The following is a 23,329-nucleotide window of genomic DNA, read 5'->3' as shown; positions in this document are numbered from 1 at the left end:
TCTAAATCAGGATAAATTAAATCTAAATACTGCAGTAACCAAACCTCATGCACACAAGTTCACATCCATATTAACAAACTAAATTGAAATTCTCACGTGGACTTTGTTTGTCGATATAAGTAAAAATGTTTGTCCAGGATTTTGAAGAAATTGAATTGTCAGAATTGAAAATAAATCATATGTATTTGTTTACGTTTACAATAAATGATGGAAATACTGTTAATATCGACACATTTTCACACACCTTTACCCCATATGAATATCCAAGACTGGACACCAATAGTCTGGTCTGGTATGTTTCTGTGAAGATCCCTCTAGGACTGAATACGTTATACCACGATATTCGACCATCGTCTCAGTCAAAACATCGTGCACTGACCTGAAATAAACAATGTTATGCAAGCAATCATACAAATTTTAAGCATTTATGTTGTAAGGAAGTATTGCGGTTGCACATGTTTCATGTTTGTATATGATTACCAAGGAATTCAAAATCATGTTTATAATAACGTGTCTCAGACTCTTTGCAAATATTACTAGTATTACTTGCGTATACGTACTCTTCTACAATAATATTCACTGGATCAATGTTTCTGTCACTTATATCGAATGAAGTGTCTGCGTCGTGGATGTCGGGAATCGTAATCGCCCCATATGGATCCACTTCAATTTCCGTTGACTCGGCCACCGGAATATCAGTCGACAAATCGCCAATACTAGGGATCGATGAAATAAATGAAACAATGAAACATATTACATTTTCAATTTTTCTTTGCACCAGATAATGATTTTTAATTTAGTTTCATCATATGTAAAACGGCAAATTATGGAAATATAAATATTAAGGCAGTCGAAAACCGAGTGGTTTAATTCATCGCCTAATAAAACAAAAATCCTCGTGTCGCCCTATGAATTTTAAACACTTACACTTAACTTCAAAAATGGCGGGTCTTCTGGCTCATCTTGGTCTTGATTGGATATACTTATGGTCACTGGAACCTGTTGTAAACGATTAAGGATTTATCTAATTAATACAAAGTTTGCCTCATTAAACGCTCATCATGAACAAAATAGTGTTACTAATTGTCTGCAGCATTTCTTAAATAACCGCCTTGAATTGTATGAGAAATTAATCAACTATATTTTTACTTGTTTATATATACAACATAAATACGACATGAACACGATTGTACTGTTATTTAACTTATTACAAGTTTTCTTAAAATTCCTCTTGTCGCCTTATGAATTTTAAACAAAGTTGGATTCATCGGCTCGTCTTTGTCTTCACCTTCCACCACCATGGTCATAAGTGGTAGACATAGTTTATTAATATTTAGTTGCTTTATATCATACCTGATTCAATTCTCTGCATGGCCTGCATGTAAAACTGATTTCCCCTCTGCTATTTACAGCCTCCCTGTACGCCAGCAAGGATATTCCTAGAATAAATAATTTAATATATAATCTTCTCAGATAAATATTTTCGATTCATACTCTGTAGGATGTACAATTAAAACATGCAAAAGATACAAAATTCATACGTGATTTAATCGAACACATGAAGCGAAATGTCGCCATCATTTGCAGAGTAGTGTCTTAATTGTCGTAAATAAAGAGAATTTTCTTAACTAAAGAATTTTCTTATGTTTTGTACCTTGTGTTGCAAAAGTCCGCAATAGGCTAAACTCTCATTGATAATTTTATTATCAAGGACCTGCACCGTCATCTTTATATGTTTCATTGTAGTTCTTGTGACTTCAAGGAAAGGTAGAGTACGTAAGAATAATAAATGTCTTTGCTCGTGTTCCCCTATTTCCAGTTAAATAGAAGTGAATATGAAGATTTTCACAACTAGGAATATCTTTAAAAGTGTACCTACCAGTGCTGCACGTGCGATGTTGCCAAAATTCACACACGTCACAAACAATCGCATGATGTCGTGGCCTAACTTCCCGAGCACAAAGAATACAGTGAACATACGCCATTATACATAGTTCTTATCCTTTTTATAACTAATAATAAATTGGTAGACGAGTATGGAAAACAATTAAGATGAAACAAGACGAATCAATAAGTACTAAAAACTTAGAAAAACAATGCCAAAATTAAAATAAATAGACTGTAATAAAGCTGGCACACAAATAAATCCATAAGCACCATAATCAGTGATCACCAGTAAAGACTTTGCTATTTACGTAGATATTACATCCTGTAATTATCTTATTATTTGTTGCTGCGCGTGCTCATATACCTTATGGGAGTAGATGTTTTCTGGTCCCATAGGAAGTTTACAGATAATCGCCTAGGGTAGTTCCGTAAGTATTGTCTCAGTAATCGTGACAAAAACTGTTAAAATCATATGACATATCAAGCGCTGCTGAGACTAGAGGCATAGAAAAACAGGTGAAGGAAGTGTGAAAAGTACAATGCGATCGCTGATTCTTTCGTAATATCGGTACTACAATCTGCGCAATCGGTAAAGGTCTGCTGTTTGCTATCCGTTCTTTATTTTTGTCTAGGTGTTAATCCTCACTAACCAGTGTTTCAGTTTTGGCAGCTCAGTGTTTTAGCAATATATGTAAAAATATCATTGACTTAGAAGTGAATAGATATGGGTATTGTAGAAAAACTGACTTTTTTCATCTTCTTTTATTATTATTGTTATTATTATTATTATTATTATTATTATTATTAAGCAATCTTGTAAACGGTCCTTATAAACCCGGGCCTTTTCCGTCCAGGTCCTTTCTGACCCGTTACTGGCCTTTCTGGACCGGGCCTTTTTAACCCGGGCCGTTTTGGTACTGGGCCTTTCTGACCCGTTACTGGCCTTTCTGGACCGGGCCTTTTTAACCCGGGCCGTTTTGGTACTGGGCCTTTCTGACCCGTTACTGGCCCGTCTGGACTGAGCCTTTTTAACCCGGGCCGTTTTGGTACTGGACCTTTCTGACCGTTACCGTTAATATTGGTACTACTCTAATTCGTGGACGTGGATACTAAAATGAGCCTTTGTGCATCAACGGAGCAGCCTAGCGTGCTTCACACCTGGCAGATTTTCAGCCCACGGTCCACACATTTGAACATGTTCGTATTCTGAAGAATTTTTTTTAGTAGTCATCTAATTTAATACGACCATTACAGATTTTCGTAGAAACTGGTAACATTGTGTTTATATTTTCATAAGATTTTTCTGATGACTCGTCTGCCTTATTGGTCCATTTCAGGACTACTTCCGTTCTCAGCTTTTTATTTCGGATAAAATAAGGATATATCCTTTGCTGGAAACGTAAACAGATCACAGTAAATATGGCGCGTTTTAAATCAGAGATGCTGCGCATTAAAAGTAAATACTGTTTAACGGTAGCATGGAAATTCCAACAAGAAGCCATTATTCCCAATTGATGAAAAGATGTACCCCACCCCACAGGGGCTCGTTGCAAAGAAAATGTGGAGTATCCGTCCTTGAATCAAGGGATGGGGGCACTAACATGTCATTGTTACAAGTTAGAACCCCCATCCATTGATTCAAGGATTCAAGGACGGATACTCCAAATTTTCTTTGTAACGAACCCCTGTATTATATTGTTACAGGTTAGAACACCCATCCCTTTATTCAAGGACGGATATTCCGAATTTTCTTTGTAACGATCCCCTGTGCTGTACTGTATGCGTTTTTGCTTTCGTTAGGTGCTATAAATCACTTAGATCTTCGGGAAAGCATATGGTTTTAGAGACGATTACAAGTTTATTGCTAGCGTACACCTTAAAAAAGAAACTGAAAGTGTTATCGAAACAAAAAGAATGTCCGTGGGGAGCATTAATTTTTCTGGTAAAGAAAAACTTTATGAAAACAGTAGTTGGAATGATGTACTTGTAAAGTTTTTAAACAGAATACACAAAACTTGTAGAAACTGACATGGCGTTTGTCATACGAAAAGTTTATAAACAGAATATACAAAACATGTAATAACTGGCATAGCCTTTGTCATACGACAAACTACAGAATCAATTCAGTAGTTGTCAAAATCGCTTGATACAATGACGCTGAAGGAAAACAGATCGTAAAACTGGCAAGCAACCAATTACAGCTTGGATCAATGAAATATAAAAAAGTCATGACTAGAATTATGAATGTAGCACTTGCAAACAGTCATTTACAATAATCCAGGAGGAAAGTAGCACTTGCAAACTGCCACGTTCGATTTGCACCAATGAAAATACAATATACATTGATAGAATTATGAAAGTAGCACTTGCAAGCAGCCATTTACAATAATGCATCAAGGAAGATTAGGAAATACACGCATATAATTATGGCGGTAATACCCCTCCATAGAAAAGACATTACCAAACATGGCATTGTGGCGATTTGATACGCGCCTTTCCCCATAAATCTAATTCATTATTCTGTGGTCTCAACTAATGTGTTCTTCATAGATCGCCAGAAATTTGCCCCTTCACAACGTAAAATTCTAACTTTCTTTCAAAAAGGGACAAAGTACAAAGTACTCAAAAGATTAGTCTCCCTTGATAAGAGTCGATAAAAACAACAATGTCCAACTTTCAGTGATAAATGATAAAGTCCAAATGTGTTAGAAAATTACCAAGTCCAACTGTCTCAAACAATCGTATGCCCTGATATTTGTAAAGAAAATTACGGTCCACCTTTCTCTGATAAATGACTAATGCCAAATCTGTACAAAAATGAGTCATACCTTTTCAAATAATAGTGTGTCTGTATGTGTCTGTCTGTCTGTCTGTATGTACTGACCTATCTGCTTCAAGTATAAGTCGATCTGCTGTTTTAACAAGAAATTTATGTCCAACTGTCTGTGATAAACGACCAAGTCCACATTTTTAGTCAAATGACAAAGACAACTTTCTCAAAAATGTGTTTCCCTTGCAATTACGTTTCAACACAACTTTTACCAACCCAATAGGTATTAATTGCATGACTTAAGGTGGCAAGGTACGGTTTCGTAAATTGACCCCTGGCAAATTTCTTAACGTAAGGGTACGGTGTGACTTTTATCAGCCATTTTTGTTTACTAATTAAATTTATGACTATTTTTGTGAACTAGGTATTTCGGGGCTTGTGTTTTTCTTGAAATTGATGTCAGGCATGTACACCTTCCATAGTTACTCTGCAGTATGTTGATAATGAAATACCAATAGTCAGCTAGGAAGAAGACCTAGCCTCCCATAGCAGTGAAGACATGGCTTTGGGGCAAGTAGAATATCTCAAAAACCGGCTTGGATGACAACTATTTCCAATTGCATCAGCCTGGTTAGTACACAGTGTTTTGCAGAATTATCATCTAGGAAAAGGGCTTGTGTTTGCTCTGTGAGCATCACATGGTGTCGAAAATGACCTTCGAACATGAAAACTGCAGGTATAAATTTGGGATTCGTGTGCATAAACGTCTTCTGCTATGAACTGCCATTGACTTCTCTGGTCAAGTGGATAGCATTCTTATGATTTGCTAGATCCCCCTGATCATCTTCTCCAATATAAAATTAGTTATTTTAATAACTTGTCGACAAGATAACATTGTTTTTTATGATGTAATCGTCTTTTTAAAAAATTACATTAGTATCAAAATTTACATATATATGCAATATTTTATTGCTATGATATTCGTATTTCCTACAAATTTCCATAATCAAAAGTAGCCTACTATTTCTTTGTTTTCTCACATTGAGGTATCGTATATAGTTTAATGATATTTGCTGCTTTGCATAAAGGACACTTTGGCATTAATCTAATCATATGTCGTCTAATTGCTTCTTCACCTGCAAGCCAGACGTTGTGTAAATATTTGAAAATTATGCTTTGCATCTTTACTGACTTTATCTTTTCTCAATTTGACTAAGTTTTGTCCCAGTTTACCCCTTCCCCAGCTATCCTTTTCAACTCTTATCACTTTTTGGGGATTGTTATATCTTCCCGTGTCCATTCATACGGTTTTTGGTGTCCAATTGGTGTCCAATTGCTATAATTCATTTTGTCTCTAAATATTTCAATAAGGTTTCTTTTATATATCTAAATTTCCTTGGTACTTCTAGCTTTTTTTGTGAAATTGTTATTCCTGCATATTTCAGGTCCTTTTCTCAGAGACAAAGCGAACCAATATATGTATCGAGATTCCCAAGCTGTTCTGGGTTCTGGTTGTATTCTTTTTTTTTTTTTTTTTTTTTTTTGTTCTGTTATTAATATTAGACACTTTTCGCAGTATGAGACTCGGGAATCCTAGCACCCTCCCTACTTTTTGCTCTATATACTATTTCTTTAATAAGTTGATGAGCTTAATAGTTCCACATTCAATTTATTATGACCTTATCAAGATTTTATTTAAATTTTTATTATCCTTATCAATAGATTTGAGAGTGTAATTTATATTACAGTAAAGATATGTTTTGACTGCTTGGACCCGCTCCATTACGCAAAGTGGCGTTAAAGCCGAGATATTTGCGTTTTCTCTAATCTTTTAGATTAGGTGCTTATAGTTTTCTACATCTTTTCCTCCAACAAAAAAAAAAATCCCTAAAGCTTTCACTTTATCAGGCAGAAGAAACTGTGGTAGACCAAAATGGTTACCACGCCAGTTTACCAAATTTTTTTAATTTCAATCTTGTCATGGTTTATTTTAGATCCCGATGCTTTACCAAAGTTATCAAATTCTTTCTCTAAATGACGATAGGATTTTGCATCCTTTACAGAGTTTGTACAATCATTCGCCTGTTGGAGCATTTTAATTTCCTCTTTAAGGTTTGGAATAATTCTGGGATGTTTCTTATTTTGTGACTTAGAATTTCAATTGCTATTACTTATTATAACATCGATAGTAAGCAGCCTTGCCTCACTGATCTTTGTATATCAAATTATTTTATACATTTTCCATTTACATGCACACCTGAACTTATTCCAGCGTATAGTATTTCAGTCCATTGTCGGAAATCTGTCCCGAAACCGAATTTTTAAAATACTTTTTGAATGTATTTGTGTTCTAAGCTGTTTAAAGCTTTTACTTCGTCGAAAAGTACCATGACACTTTTCGTTCCTGTTTGGTTAAAGTTTATTATTTATATAAAATATAATATAACTGTTGAGTTTATGCACAGGAAGTCATACATTAATGTTCTTTAGATAAGTTTGACGAATTGTTTGAATTTGTTGTCTTGTTTGCATAAGAATTAGGTTCTAAGAATTTAATGCATTACATTAGTTAATATGATTACGAGAATCCGTGTAATTTCACCGAATTTAGAAGATTTCGCATGTGATTAAAAGTAAGTGGGGGCCCCGAGTGGCCGAGTGGTCTAAAGCGCTTTCCGTTACGGATCACTGCCATCCCACCTCTGTCTGCGTAGGTTCGAGTCTCGGTTTCGGCCAATGTGGGTATGTGAGAAAGCTTGCCAGTAGCTTCTCGAGGGTCGGTGGTTCTTTCCAGGGATTTCCCTGGTTCTTCCTCCACTAATAATACTGGCCGCCATGTATAAGCCTATCTTGTGCTAAAAAATGGCGTTAAACCCTACAACAACAACAACAAGATTAAGTGTGATTGACTGAAATGATATAGTAATTGATGTAATAATATATTCCATTTATTTGCTGTGTAAATTGAGGTTGGCTCAGAACACCAAGCCTTACGTAGGGTGCATTAAGGTCAAGGCGTAACGAATTAGCCATTTGACTAACTAGGGTCATTATATACGACATGTGCAGTCGATTGATAGCCTTAGCATCTGAATAGCACTGATAGTAAAATCTGATAACGAGGGAGAATAATGCAAAATCCCTGTATCATAAATAACAGGAAATTTCGGTTTTCTCTTTACATTTATTGAAATGGGAGAAAATAGTTCTTGGGACGTATGATGTGACGTTACCCTGAGACGTATACTGAGAAGGATAGAGAGAAGTGCAGTGAAACGTATAATCCTGTGATGCAATTCTGCCTCGTATTAATTTCTAAACGTATCCTGAGAGTATCCAGAGATAGATGGTGGAAAGTATCATCCTGAGATCCAAGGTTCTGAACAGCTACAGTAGAAGCAGAAGAAACTGGGGACTAGCAGGTTATCCAATTGTACAAGCCGTTGACTTCAATTGCTCACTCGCTCCTATGATGAACTAAATCTATCAGTAAGCAGATCGGCTATTTTTGTTCTATATATCTGCTCAGATCTCTATCTATTTCACCTATAAGTTTCACCATTTATATTTATATTTACTCGAACCGGGCAATAACATCGAGGGTGGTCAACCCGTAGATAACGAAAAGCCAAAATCGAAATTAAGTGGGACAGCAAGCAAAAGTCACCACCAGAAAACATTCATACCCTCCCCACTTTACATTATGCATGAATTAGACATCCAAAAGTTTAATTTTTCTGTCACCCTGAATATAATGGGGCTAGCTCAAGACTGTGTGAAAACACTCACCTACCCAGGATACACGTATACAATTATATTGAATCAAACCTTAAAAAGGACAGTGATCAGTAAATTCCTGCATTGTATAATTATCGAGTAAGATCAGGAGTTTTTTCCCCCCCCCATATTGGTATTTATCACCAAATAAAAGACCCTATAATTACCCTAAAAGAAAAAAAAAACTGTCCCAAAACACCCTCAACTACCCAGGATACATGTAGGCAATTAAATAGAATAAAACCAAATAAAAAGTATAAATATCAAGTAAGATCAGTAGAACTTGTTCTTTTGTTGATACTTGCTGAAGACTATCCGAAAACACACTCATCAACCCAGGATACATTCATACAATTACAATGACTTAATGAAATATGCAGTTCTGGTGCATTGTCTCTCTCTCTCTTTGATCATGGATAGTTCACTAATCTACTTTCATATTGCAAACAGCAGCACAATTAATATGTCAGAAGCATGTGTCACTACATTCATATTTCAAATATTCTTTAAAGCGTTTTTTTTTAAATTTTTAATATGACAAAGAACAGCTGAATACTTAGAACCCAAGGGTGCTATATTTATATTTTTAAATTTTTGAACCAAATTAAGAATTACAATAAATAAAAGTAAAGTCTCCTGTAACATCTTTTGTCTCTGATTATTTCCACTTTTAGAGACAAAAGTTTTAAAGGATGCAAACCAGTTTTAAAGCTGGTTTTGGGGGTTCTGTATATTATCAATGCAAATTAAGTATTGGAAAACAATTGTACACTAAATCTAATCTTTCTAATCACAAATAAGTATTTTTATCATGACTCAATCATGATTTTCCAGTTTGATTATTTCAGATTTTGTGGCAAAATATGTTCCAAAATGAAGATCGTGATAAGAATAAGAACACCTTTAAGGATTGCTTAATTTTTGTAATGTTATTTTACCTATAAACTTTTTTAAATGTGCTATTGATGTTGCTCTGAAATATTTTATTTTCGCAGGAGCTTATGTACAATAATATCACAGGAAAAATAGATGTCTGTGAGGTGCTTCAAAATGGGTGACATACAACACAATCCTTACAACCAGGGTTTATCCGATGAAAACTCATTAAGAAGACTACGATTACATCATTGTCATTTCTGATCCTTAGTAAAATGACTAATGTTTCCAAAGTAATGAGAGATATCACTAAGAAATAGATTTCTGAAACAGTGAAGGTAAATACTTAAATGCATCAAAACTGGGGTTGAAAAAAAAGGACCACCCTGCTGTACTGCACAGGGGCTTGTTACAAAGAAAATTTGGAGTATCCATCTTTGAATCAAGGGATGGGGGTTCTAACCTGTAACAAAATAATTCAGGGGTTTGTTGCCAAGAAAATTTAATGCACAACTCTGGCTGAAAATTTTGTTGCAAACTTCACTTATCTCCAGAATGTATTCTCACGTGTCTCTTCAAACTCCTACTATCACTAAACGTTTTACCACAAATTTTACATTTGAATGGTTTATCTCCAGTATGTATCCTCATGTGTGTCTTCAAACTAGGACTCAGTCTGAACATTTTATCACACACTTCACATTTGAATGGTTTCTCTTCTGTATGTATCCTCATGTGACTATTCAAATGTCTACTGCGTCCAAACATTTTGTCACAAACTTTACATTTGAATGGTTTATCTCTGGTATGAATCATCATGTGGACCTTCAAATGGCTAAGTCTCTTGAACATTTTATCACAAACGTCACATTTGATTGTTTTACCTACAGTATGCATCCTCATGTGGCACTTCAAATAACTACTGCTTGGAAACATTTTGTCACAAACTTCACATTTGAATGGTTTATCTCCAGTATGTATCCTCATGTGGACCTTCAAATTATGTTTCTAGATAAACATTTTATCACATATTTCACATTTGAAAGGCTTTATCTCCAGTATGTATCCTCATGTGGACCTTCAAATAACTACTACATCCCAACATTTTGTCACAATCTTCACATTTGAATGGCTTGTCTCCAGTATGAATCAACATGTGGGTCTTCAAATGAGCAAGGCGCCTAAACATTTAATCACAAACTTCACATTTGAATGGCTTATCTCCAGTATGAATCATCATGTGGACCTTCAACTGGTTATGCAGCCAAAACATGTTATCACAAACTTCACATTTGAATGGTTTAACTCCACTATGAATCATCATGTGACCCTTCAATTGATCAAGGCGCGGAAACATTGTCACAAACTTCACATTTGAGTGGCTTATCTCCGGTATGACTCATCACATGGACCTTCAAATGGCTAAGCCTTTTGAACATTTTATTGCAAACTTCACATTTGAATGGTTTATCAACAGCATGTATCATCGTGTTACACTTCAAAATCTTAACTACTTCTAAATGTTTTCTCACAAACTTCACATTTGAATGGTTTATCCCCACTATATGTCTTCAAAAGAATACTTCGTCCAGTCATAGTATCAAAATTAGGTTGGCACTAGAGGACCTGGAGTGGCGGAAGGTCTACAGGGACAGGGAGATGGAGTACGTATTAATATTTATGAGTTTGGGCTGGGCGATCTTGACTGCAACACTAACGTTTTACTGGCCGATTGTCGGAACCTAAACTTCATCTGGCAAACCGCATTCAATGTCTGGCTCAAATATAGTGTTAATGTGGTCACGGGTCAAAACGGACCGGTACCAAAACGGTCTATCTAAACACCCCAACACACCCCAGGACAACCCAGGACTCTCCAAGAACACCTCATTATTACATATATTGGCACCAAAGCTCTCAGAAACGTACTAAGAAGCGAGAAAGAAAAAAAGCAAACACACATAGTAGACATTGTTGCCATCAGTGTTGAATAGTATTGGTTGATGTCCCTATTTCCAATAACCTAAGGAAACTAACTCTTATGCATCAAATCTCTTTAATTTTATAATATTATTAAACAATTTCCTTATTTAATGGCTATGCACCATACTTTTATGCACCATACTTTCCTCATTTATTTTGTTATAAACTGTTTATATACAAATTTTCATTTTAAATCGTGCATCAACATTTTTGATAGAGACGTTTAGAATACATGACCAAAGAGTGTTACAAGCTCCACGCGAGTGATTTCCCTTGATTTTAAGTAGCCGTGAAGGAAAGTCGCTCTGTAATTCCTTTCGATTTTACATTAATGTCATGCTTGATATATCAGATGTAATTTATCTATACTTTCTGATTATACAGACCGTTTAATGATTGGTACAGTCACATAGACAAGTAATTATCAACAATAACTCACAAACCACCAAGCCGTTTAATTCTCTCTACGAATTACTCTGTCTCAATAGCGAATCGAGAGGACATGCCAATAATATCACCCAAATTACATTGACGATTAAAAGAAGAAAAACGATGAAACATACACAACCCGTTTATTTTATTAGCTATTAATGTTTTCGCAAGTATAGTAATAGAATATAAAAGGTAGATTTTCATTGTTTTAAATTTATTTAATATAGCAAGTTTCTATCTGAAATCATAAAAAATACGAGCTATCGCATTTACATTTATTTTTACCAAAATAACTTTACAATGTTTCCATAAAGAAAATATAAGATTAACTTTTAGTAAATCAGGCCATTATCAAGACTATCAAACAGCAATGCATATTTATTGATTATTGAGCTATCTAGCAAATCGTGCTTTCTTCGCATTATATTTACAAAACAAATTGCTTAAAGAGTTATTGATGAGTAAAACGATCAATATAACGTATCAAAGAGTTAATGGAAACAGTGCAAACGAACATCCGATATGTATTGATCCTGCACTTCTGTGCACAGACGCTTCTTACAGAACTTACAAGAGCTTTCTGGAGCATATTGCTACAGAACTAGATAGAGTTGTTTAGTCCGTGGAAGTAAGAGTGCCTGAAATGATGGAATTTGGAAGTGATGACGAGAAGAGTATAACCAAGCCAATAGAGCCTGTATTTCCCTCGGCTACACGCTATATGTGCACGAAACATCTGAAGGATAATGTCAGGCACTGCCTTCCACATAAAATACGGGAGGAAAAGGGTGAACGTGATATAATAATGACTCAAATATTTGATACCGGTGTCATCACAGACGAAAATACTGCAATAGATTTTGAAAGTCGATCGGAACTTTTGGAACCAATCATCAATGAACAGCATCAGACATTTGCACCATACTTTATAAATAACTTGAAACCAAGACTACATAGATATTTTTTCAAAACGATATCTGCAAAAATGCTGAACACGTGAATTTGACTAATGACAATGCAGAGTCCATCAATAACATTCTACAACTTTCCGTTGACTGGAAACCACGACACGCTCAAGATTTAATACATAAACTTCTTAGCGTGACACAGCTCTACTTCATAGATGATAGAAGCGATCTTTACGACAGCGGGAATTATCAGTTAACGAAAAAAGAACACCTTTGACACATGCAAGACAGCGTCTGGAGGTGCAAATTCGAAAAGCAAAAAACAGATTTTCGCAAACGTCCTCAAGGACATTAAACGTATACAGAAATTAAAGTACATGAAATCACAAAATGGAAAATACACCGTAATTAATAAAGCTATTATTATTATATACTACTAATTATATATATATATATATATATATATATATATATATATATATATATATATATATATATATATATATATATAGTGTTTTGGAAAGCTAAATATTATTAAGAATTTACATGTATCTGTAACCCTAGCATTGATTTATTGTACAGAAGATTTCGCTACTAACTTCATGCTCAGTACTTATTAATTTAGAAATAAAATAAATTTAAAACTACAGAACATTTAAAGTCAAACAACTAATACTTCGCAATTACTGCAAACAGTGTTGGAGTCAGCCTGAAATATTGAAATTAGTAAGATGTTTTTGCTAATCGTTAATTGATTCAATATTTAAATATTTACAGTATGTTTTAAAAATAAAGAAATTCTATAACTGTATGAAGTTGGGAAGCTTGAAGGAATATATATATATATATATATATATATATATATATATATATATATATATATATATATATATATATATATATATAATGTATGAATATACAAGCATCAGAAAAAAATAGATAAATAAATAAATAAATATTTAAGAGAGGAAGACTGACAGAAGAAAAAAGGATAATAAATCATTACACTAACCTGTATCGCAAATGCGATGATGTCATTTCCCGCTTCTGTTACAAGACAAAGCAAGCTCGCGAGGACTGATGCGTTTAATTTTCAAACCTTTTCTTTTCATTCAAATTAGCGTGTATTGATTAAATTAATAAAAGTGACTTTAATTATAATTGACTGTTTTCATCTTGTTTAAAAATTGCACACAACAATGAATGTGATTAGTGGAAATGACCATTAGCAGTGTGTTAATTATTGTTTCTAATACAAAATCGGATTTTTTATGCAAATTTCTAGTGTGCAGTAAATGTGATTTCTTTTCATTCAGACTAGCGTGCATTCAATAACTTAATAAACCTGACTTTAATTATAAATAATTGCAATACCAGTAGCTGGTACAGGAAAGTAACATTTCCATTGGTCAGAATGTTACCACGTGATCAAAACGAATTGCGTTCATTTCTGTATGAACTGTAAGGAGAACTACTTTTCCACTTCTATAAATAGAGTCACGTGTACAGCATAAAATAAACACCGCCAGTTAAGGCAGATATGAAGTAAGCATTAAAGAAAAACAACATTCTAACAAACAAACATAAAATAATTGAAAAAATTGGCTTCCATTGGTTTAAGGACTGGTATTATGATGACGTTATTGCAATCAAGCTGGACATCCCAAGTGCTATAAATAGATACGTAACAGAAAAACCACAAACATGTATTACTACGCTCAATTAAGATTTATGTTTTTTAATGATGCAAACAAAATAACATAACAAATAATTAAAATTTCAATTATAAGAGTTTAACGTTGTTTTTTCTGAGTTCATCGTGGTATAAACTGTCAGTTGCCGACTCACACAGCTTACATAACGCCCTTCGGGCGTTATTTGCCGTGTGAGTCGGCAACTGACAGTTTATACCACGGTGAACTCAGAAAACACAGCATTAAGTTCTTACTTAACTGTTGACATTTTCTCGGCGACTTAGAGATGTGTTCGTATCTTCTTTAATTGCAGACGTCAATGAATAATGGCATGATTAGTGGAAATTAATATTAGTGTTAATAATTGTTTTAAATATGCATGAATTAGGGGCGATATGTCCCTTCACTGGAGTTGAAGAGTCTTGGGATCGAAATGTCTTAGGAACTTTCTTGGTATCGAAATGTATTACTCCCATGAAGTATTGCTACTTATTTATAAATGTTGATAAATATTCACGTTACTGCACCCGAAAAACTCTTCGTCGAAATGGGAGTTATTTCCCTTGGCAACTCTTTGACCTCGCTACTTTTTCCGTTACATAAACAATCGCTAAATATTCACACTTTTTGTTTCTATGCTTGTTTGTATTGTTGTTGAAATTTAAAGTAAGTAATTTATTGAGTCTTGATGTGTTCTTTGAGAGTCTTGGAGTGCCCTGGGGTGTATTGAGGTGTCTTGGGATGTCCTGAGGTGTCTTGGGGTGTTTAGTTTGACCCGTACCAAAAAGGCCCACGACCAAAACGGACCAGTGCTTAAAAGGCCCGGTCCAAAAAAACCCGATCCCAAAAGGCCCATTTATATTAATTACCAAACACTAGCATCGTGTCTAATAAAAGTAACTAAAACATAAAATATAAAATCCTTGTTTTACTGGTAAATGTCTATAAATATGTGCAGTAGAGAAACATTGTGCCGTATGTCACAATCGTACGTCCAGTGATCATGAAAATAATTGCGACACGCTACTACATGTGCTATGTAAAATGAACAAATAAGGCAAATAATAATCGTGTTACAAAACACTGTATGTAAAGCGAATCAATAATATCTTTGTTATAACATATCAAGACTGAATACGAGTTAGTGGTACCCACGTGTGGTTTGTGTATGCCAACTTTGTCACGCTAATGCCTTAACCAAGTAATGGCGATTTCATTTATGATGGATGGATGAATATTTTAATTTGCGAAGACTATTGACTCTTCCTGTTTCACATACATTCAATATCGTTAATACGTGTATGCGTATTTTATCTGCGTTGATTATGATTTATGCTTTCAATAGACATTTGTTATATTCTGTGCCAAGTAGGCACCGTTATTGCGTTGTGGTTGCAATGAAAGTCAAGTCACAATTGGAAAAGATTTAAGAGGTTATTTATACATAACAAAATAACAACATAAATTTGTATGATAGGTTAGAAAGAGACAAAGAAGAAAAGATATCATATCTAACTAGTACAAGTACAAAAAAGACAAACGCTAATGCCATTTCAGATTTATTAATATGTCAATAATATCAATCATTATCGATAATAAATGAATATTAATATCTAATATCAAATACTACAACAATATTGCTCATAATGGCTGTCAAATAAATTTAACAGCAACATATATTAAATAATTCTACAATAACAGCAATAAATAATCATCGAACTATAAAAACATGGATACGTAGATAATCAATTAAAAACTTAACAAATTTGCACTACAGTGGCTGCCGATGTTAATATGACAATATAGGATTCAATTCTAGAATAACATAGGGATATAGTAATGTTGTTCACGGTTACTCAGCTTTTCTAAAGATAAATTTCCATGTCATTTCCCGGGGTTTTCCAGGATGAAACAACTTTTTCAATGCTTACATATGACCATTACTGAAGGGAATTAAAGAACATTTTAGATTATAAAACATGCATTTTCTAAATCTAAAAATGTTCTCTTGCTAGTCTCTCCAAAAAATATCAGTCAGAAACGATGATGATGCACAAAACCACAAAATGTATCACACGAAGCTAGTTTGATTGTATTCCTAAATGGCATATAAAGTCATTTCAATGTACAAAAAAATATTTCTAACTTTCTATTACAGGATTAATGAAACAAACGCAAATAATATGAATCTTGTCTTGTAACAAAAAGAGTTTAACCATGAACATATGTGGTATGGTAGTCGCTTACCAGTGGGCCTAGAAATTTAAACTTTGTTATATCGACTCATATCGGCATGAAATCGATAGGAAAATTATCTATTTCCTCAGAAATGGCAAGTATTATAATCATTATGTCGTTAATCGGGTGACACTATGGCGTAGATGAAACATGACCCAGTACTCGTCATTTGTATTAATAGTCACATGACTTCACAAATCTCAAATGACGACATTTGCATTTACTTTTTTTAATTTTTTCTCAATATCATTTAAAAGTGTGGGTTGTTAGATTTTTATGCTCATGCGACTAGCATTGCAAATCGCAATTATCAGGTCACATTTCTTCAACGACGTAGTTTAATCATGTCTTTTGGCAGAATAAAGACTTAACGATTTTAATACTCACAACTCGATAAATTTAACTCAAGGTCAGTTTAATTGCGACTCAATTATGTGATTATTTATACTTACACTCTGAGACCATACAGCTCGCCGACGGAGCTCAAAAACTTAGAGGTTTTTATCTCGTGATGCATGTACTGGTTCCAAAGTGTATTTAATAATTTTTCAAATCTGTAGCTTCGTCTCTCACTTCCTAGGTCGTTACACTGGACGGCTAAGCGCACGAGATCGGCCTCCCTCTTCAGCAGTGGCACTAACTGGTAGAAGGCTAGTCCCATGTGTACTGCCCTTGAATTTATACGATGGTGCCAGCCTGAAAATGTAAGACAGATAACGAACAGTTCAATTGTATACGTAATACGTTTTTATATATCAACATGTATACATATTAATATGATACGGATAATTATGTCATGCATATTAACACACTAATGTCTTTATACTGATATGCTTTATTTTTGCTGTGCTTACCTTCAACGTCGTTGTTTGTTCGTACTTTCTGGCGGTATACAAACCAGGCCTCAACTGGAAACACTGGATTATCCATCCACTGCCTGCGAAGGTACCCGATAAGGGTCCGTGTAGCATTTGTTGTAGCCTTCATTTGCAGCATCTGCACTGCTTTGATGTATGTGCGCACTGGGCAGGAACTGAAGGGCCAGCACTTGACGAACGAAGGAGTGAAGGCCTTCTCGTCGCATTGTACGTTTCAGCCAATCTAACAGACCGCACGTGTCGCAACACGGCCTGGGACCAGTGGAAGGCATAGCCCTTAACTTCGACGCCTGGAAAGGCCTCTCTGATGGTGAGCAATGCAGCTGAAAATATGCATATGCAAATAAAATTCCCGATATGATATTGTTTGTGTATGAAGCAATTCCATGTGAAATGTGATACGGTGTCCTCATGATATTGCACGATGTCATTAATTTTTCCAGACATGCACTGTTAGCGTTGTTGAGTAATGTTCAATTTCAAATATACATTAATGTTATTAGTAAACAGCTTACCTTTTTCGAAGTCCAGTACGAATCCTTCTAATGATACATGTCCCAACCTTGACTGCAAAGAACGAAACACCTGTAATCCAAAGAATCGAAATGAGGTCAGTATTCGTAGTGCTGTTACCATAATCAATTCCACAGCGATTACATAACGTCATTTACCTAACATTCAAAAATGACTCATCATTTAATTCTTGGAAAGAAATACAAATGCTGGAAACACTGTAGAACATTCAAGAGACATATGTTTCATTTTTGAGATATCACGACATAGTCTCATCACAGGGTGTATTCATTTTGTTACTGTTTCTTCTATCTATCCTATATCTATCCAATAAACATGCTGGAAATGTCAGTAATTTTTGTAACAGGCAGAGAGAAAGAAAGCTTTAACATAATGGCTTACAGCCTGATAGCCTGACTTCTTCTTCCGAATAATTACACAGAACACATGCTGTGCGCCATTTCTTTCGATGAAAGCATGGATGGACATGAGTTGACCCTGTTGTCGGAAAGGCTCACCAACGACCTGGAAGTTATAATCACATTTATTAAACAATTGGACATGAAGGCTATTATTGCGTGCTATTATAAATTTAAAACAGACAATATCTGCAGCTCAGCAATAACTGGCAGTCGAACAGCATACAATAATGAATACAACATAATGATTTACCTTAAATGTTCCATCCATATACCACCGTTTTGCTTCTCGCAAAACTCCTAACAGATATTCAGTTGCCAGCAAGAAGTGTCACTATCTATCCATTCTGATGTCTGCCACCAAGAAGTCAGGAGCGTTGATGAAGTCCTCATTCAACTGTAAAATTCAGAACAAATATATAATTGTTGTCAATATCATTCATGTCTTAAAATATTCACACTTTAAACTATCAATATTTAACTACAAACTATATATAATATATTTTATCTTCAAAGTATAATTGAGAGCAGATATTAAGAATAATGAGCAAACATTATAAAAAAGAAAAAATAAATTAGTTTAAATTTTATAGTCAATTAATATCGAACTGTAGATTTGTCTGATTTCTATATAAACTACAAAGTCCAACGTTCTTGGCTTTTCTGGACGTAGTTTCGCTCTGGTTCTATTGGCAACTCTTTTCAAAAGCGTCTTCTTTAGGAGAGAGACTGTATCTGGTCCAGAACTCTCCAGAATAGCGTCTTCTGCAATCTTCAACGTCTAGTGTGAATATTTGCTCTCTAGCAGGACGTCTCGGCTTTGATAAGGAGAAAATCTTGTTATGTCAAAGGAGGTAATCATAAGTGTATAATTAAGCACTAAACATGTATGAAAATTTATTGCCTTTACCACGGAATCCACTAAAATTATGAAAAGCATACTAAAAAAACATTTAACGAATATTGCCTTTAGTATCACCACTGTGTTAGGATTGAATATTTAAATAATTATAGTTACATGTAATTTTTGTCCTTGCAGCGAGATAACGTAAATTCTACTTTGTGGCGCTGCACTTCTAGAAGTGTCAACGTGAAGTGCAAAGCAACAATACGCCAGGAAGGGAACTTGTTTGTTCAAAGCTATGCTCAGCACACACACACCGCTGTCCCTGACCGTCAGCTAAAGACACAGGTGTACGCCAAGGTAATTTTTTGTCAGCATAGCATGTTACATTGTCAGCTAAGTGTACAATTTGCACATAAACAAATAAAAATTATAATTATAAGAACAAAAATACATTATGTATGTCCTTGAACAGTCTTGGCCAATGAGGAAATTTAATACAATTAAAATTTTTATATCAAACACACACACACACACCAATTTTATTTATACAAATTAAGGTCGAGAAGGATGTATTTTACTACTCATTTGATATATACATGTCATTTGTAATTGATATGTGATTAATTACCTAGAAACAACAGTATTCAGTGTTATAAATTATACAATCAATTAAGGGACATTCGAGAAGTATGTATTTTGATTCTAAATAAGGATAAATTCAGTCTAAATACTGCAGTAATCTAACCTGATGTACACAAGTTCACATCCATATTAACAAACTAAATCGAAATTATCATGTGGAATTTGTTTGTCGATATAAGTAAACATGTTTGTCCAGGATTTTGAAGAAATTGAATTGTCAGAATTGAAAATAAATCATATGTATTTGTCTACGTTTACAATAAATGATGCAAATACTGTTAATATCGACACATTTTCACACACCTTTACCCCATGTAAATATCCAAGTCTGGACACCAATAATCTGGTCTGGTATGTTTCTGTGAAGATCCCTCTAGGATTGAATACGTTATACCACGGTATTCGACTATCGTCTCAGTCAAAACATCGTGCACTGACCTGAAATAAACAATGTTATGCAAGCAATCATACAAATTTTAAGCATTTATGATCAACGGAAGTATTGCGGTTGCACATGTTTTATGTTTGTATATGATTATCAAGGAGTTCAAAATCATATTTATAACAACGTGTCTCAGACTCTTTGGAAATATTACTAGTATTACTTGCGTATACGTACTCTTCTTCAATAATATTCACTGGATCAATGTTTCTGTCACTTATATCGAAAGAAGTGTCTGCATCGGTGATGTCGGGAATCGTAATCGCCCCATATGGATCCACTTCAATTTCCGTCAACTCGGCCACCGGAATATCAGTCGACAAATTGCCTATACTATGGATCTATGAAATAAATGAAACAATAAAAAGCATTACATTTTCAATTTTTCCTCGCACCAGATAATGATTTTTCATTTAGTTTCATCATATGTAAAACGGCAAATTGTGACTTATGGAAATATAAATATTAAGGCAGTCGAAAACCGACTGGTTTAATTCATTGCCTTACAAACAAAAATCCTCGTATCGCCTTATGAATTTTAAACACTTACACTTAACTTCAAAAAGGCGGGTCTTCTGGCTCATCTTGGTCTTGATCGGATATACCTATGGTCACTGGAACCTGTTGTAAACGATTAAGGATTTATTTAATACAAAATTTGCCTCGATAAACGCTCATCATGAACAAAATAGTGTTACTAATTGTCAGCAGCATCTCTTGAACAACCACCTTGAATTGTATGAGAAATTAATCAACTATAGTGTTACTTGTTTATATATACAACATAAATACGACATGAACACGATTGTACTGTTATTTAACTTATTGCAAGTTTTCTTAAAATTCCTCGTGTCGCCTTATGAATTTTAAACAAAGTTGGGTTCATCGGCTCGTCTTTGTCTTGATCTTCCACCACCATGGTCATATGTGGTAGAAATATTTTCTTAATATTTAGTTGTTTTATATCATACCTGATTCAATTCTCTGCATGGCCTGCATGTAAAACTGATTTCCCCTCTGCTATTTACAGCCTCCCTGTACGCCAGCAAGGGTATTCCTAGAATAAATAATTTAATATATAATCTTCTTAGATAAATATTTCGATCCATACTCTGTAGGATGTACAATTAAAACATGCAAAAGATAAAAATTTCATAGGTGATTTAATTGAACACATGAAGCGAGCTATCGCCATCATTTTCAGAGTAGTGTCTTAATTGTCGTAAATAAAGAGAATATTCTTAACTAAAGAATGTTCTTATGTTTTGTACCCTGTGTTGCAAAAGTCGGCAATAGGCAAGACTCTCATTGATAATTTTATTATCAATGACCTGCACCGTCATCTTTATATGTTTCATTGTAGTTCTAGTGACTTCAAGAAAAGGTGGAGTACGTAAGAATAATAAATGTTTGCTCGTGCTTCCCTATTTCCAATTGAATAGAAGTGAATATGAAGATTTTCACAACTTTAGGAATATATTTAAAAGTGTACCTACCAGTGTTGCACGTGCGATGTTTCCAAAATCTGCACACGTAATCGGTAAAGGTCTGCTGTTTGCAATCCGTTCTTTATATTTGTCTAGGTGTTAATTCTCACTAACCAGTATTTCAGTTAAGGCAGCTCAGTGTTTTAGCAATATATGTAAAAATATCATTGACTTAGAAGTGAATAGATATGGGTATTGTAGAAAAACTGACTTTTTTCTTCTTTTATTATTATTATTATTTTTATTATTATTATTATTAATAATCATTCTTGTAAACGGTCCATTTTAACCCGGGCCTTTTCCGTCTAGGTCCTTTCTGACCCGTTATTGGCCTTTCTGGACCGGGCCTTTTTAACCCGGGCCGTTTTGATACTGGGTCTTTCTGACCCGTTACTGGCCTTTCTGGACCGGGCATTTTTAACCCGGGCCGTTTTGGCACTGGGCCTTTCTGGCCCGTTACCGTTAATATTGGTACTACCCTAATTCGTGGACGTGCATACTAAAATGAGTCTTTGTGCATCAACGGAGCAGCCTAGCGTGCTTCACACCCGGCAGATTTTCAGCAGACTGTGCATACATTTGAACATTATTAGGTCTTTAAGTTTGTTCTTGTTCTATTATTTTAAAATATATGCGTAAAATTATATCGTCCCTATTTTAGATCTATATAAACTTGACAAAAAAGCAATTTTTAGATGCTTTTATTTCTTTCCAAAGCACAAGACTAACTAATAATAAATATAACAATACCATTATATACACATGAAGTTCAATGTATAGCATATGAAAAGCAAGAATGAATAAGAAACTTTCTTTATAACTTGTAATACAAGGTACTGCTTAGTCTTTGTGAAGAATGTCACTGAAACTTCATCAGTATCGGCCACATTTTTTCCCCAGACAATTTCTTAAATGCCTTCCTGAAATCAAAATTCTCAACATTGGACCCATCAAGTGACATTCTCAATAAATGTTTCATAGTAGATATGATATTTGATTATATTCTGGCGGCTGTTCCACCTCTCACAGTCTGCAGTAGAAACAATGCAACAAGTCACGTGTTAGCTGTCTCAGATACTGCTAGATATAATTCTTTGTATTTCAGAACTAGATCAACCATATTTGTTGTGCATGATACAGTCCTGTTATATAAGTAAATTTTAATTTTTTCACTGATGTCACTTAAGTGACCCAGCCTTTAACAGTCGACGACTGGCATCCTTGTATCGGCATCAATTGTTACTCAGTTAAGTTCAGACAACACAATCGTGTTATCTCAGCAAATGATCCCTAAAACACTAAGCAGCCTCAAGTGCGTATCATGCTCAGGATTCAAATAACATGTTAGCAACACGTGCAAATGACGCTAAATCTGGGGTCAATTTGAGCTTCTACGTTGTAACTACTCGTTAATGGAAATTCTCAGTTTGTGACAGTTTTACTATTTAATCAGAGTTTACCATGCCCCTAATAGTCTGTCTGGCTGCTGTATAAACAAATGCTTAATTAAGAATAAAATTCTCCCCTCGAAAAGTA

The 23,329-nt window shown here is 34.6% G+C and overlaps 2 protein-coding genes and 1 long non-coding RNA gene across 3 annotated transcripts; all 3 read right to left on the bottom strand.

Annotated features, from left to right (window-relative positions):
• Window positions 1–243: 243 nt before the first annotated feature.
• Window positions 244–17,551, bottom strand: LOC149784116 (uncharacterized). Its single transcript, XM_089932214.1, has 6 exons — window positions 17,420–17,551; window positions 17,018–17,261; window positions 1,354–1,439; window positions 928–999; window positions 561–716; window positions 244–379 (listed from the first exon to the last, which is right to left on the bottom strand). The coding sequence occupies exons 1-3, from the start codon at window positions 17,493–17,495 to the stop codon at window positions 1,403–1,405; spliced, it is 357 nt and encodes a 118-aa protein (XP_089788340.1). The 5' UTR covers window positions 17,496–17,551; the 3' UTR covers window positions 244–379; window positions 561–716; window positions 928–999; window positions 1,354–1,402.
• LOC149784115 (uncharacterized) lies at window positions 17,549–19,212 on the bottom strand. The gene is made up of 4 exons (XM_089932213.1): window positions 18,629–19,212; window positions 18,359–18,481; window positions 17,959–18,028; window positions 17,549–17,766 (listed from the first exon to the last, which is right to left on the bottom strand). The coding sequence occupies exons 1-4, from the start codon at window positions 18,644–18,646 to the stop codon at window positions 17,549–17,551; spliced, it is 429 nt and encodes a 142-aa protein (XP_089788339.1). The 5' UTR covers window positions 18,647–19,212.
• A 955-nt stretch (window positions 19,213–20,167) lies between these two features.
• On the bottom strand, window positions 20,168–22,488 carry LOC149784114 (uncharacterized). Its single transcript, XR_016414100.1, has 4 exons — window positions 21,278–22,488; window positions 20,857–20,927; window positions 20,484–20,647; window positions 20,168–20,302 (listed from the first exon to the last, which is right to left on the bottom strand). It is a non-coding gene; the product is annotated as an uncharacterized LOC149784114 (long non-coding RNA).
• Between the last annotated feature and the right edge of the window lie 841 nt (window positions 22,489–23,329).

Source organism: Sinohyriopsis cumingii, chromosome 14 (genome assembly GCF_028554795.1).
Source record: "Sinohyriopsis cumingii isolate HCF-2022 chromosome 14, ASM2855479v2, whole genome shotgun sequence".
Classification (NCBI taxonomy): Eukaryota; Metazoa; Mollusca; class Bivalvia; order Unionida; family Unionidae; genus Sinohyriopsis; species Sinohyriopsis cumingii.
The sequence above is the reverse complement of the archived record's forward strand: the minus strand, read 5'-3'. Positions and strand labels throughout refer to the sequence as shown.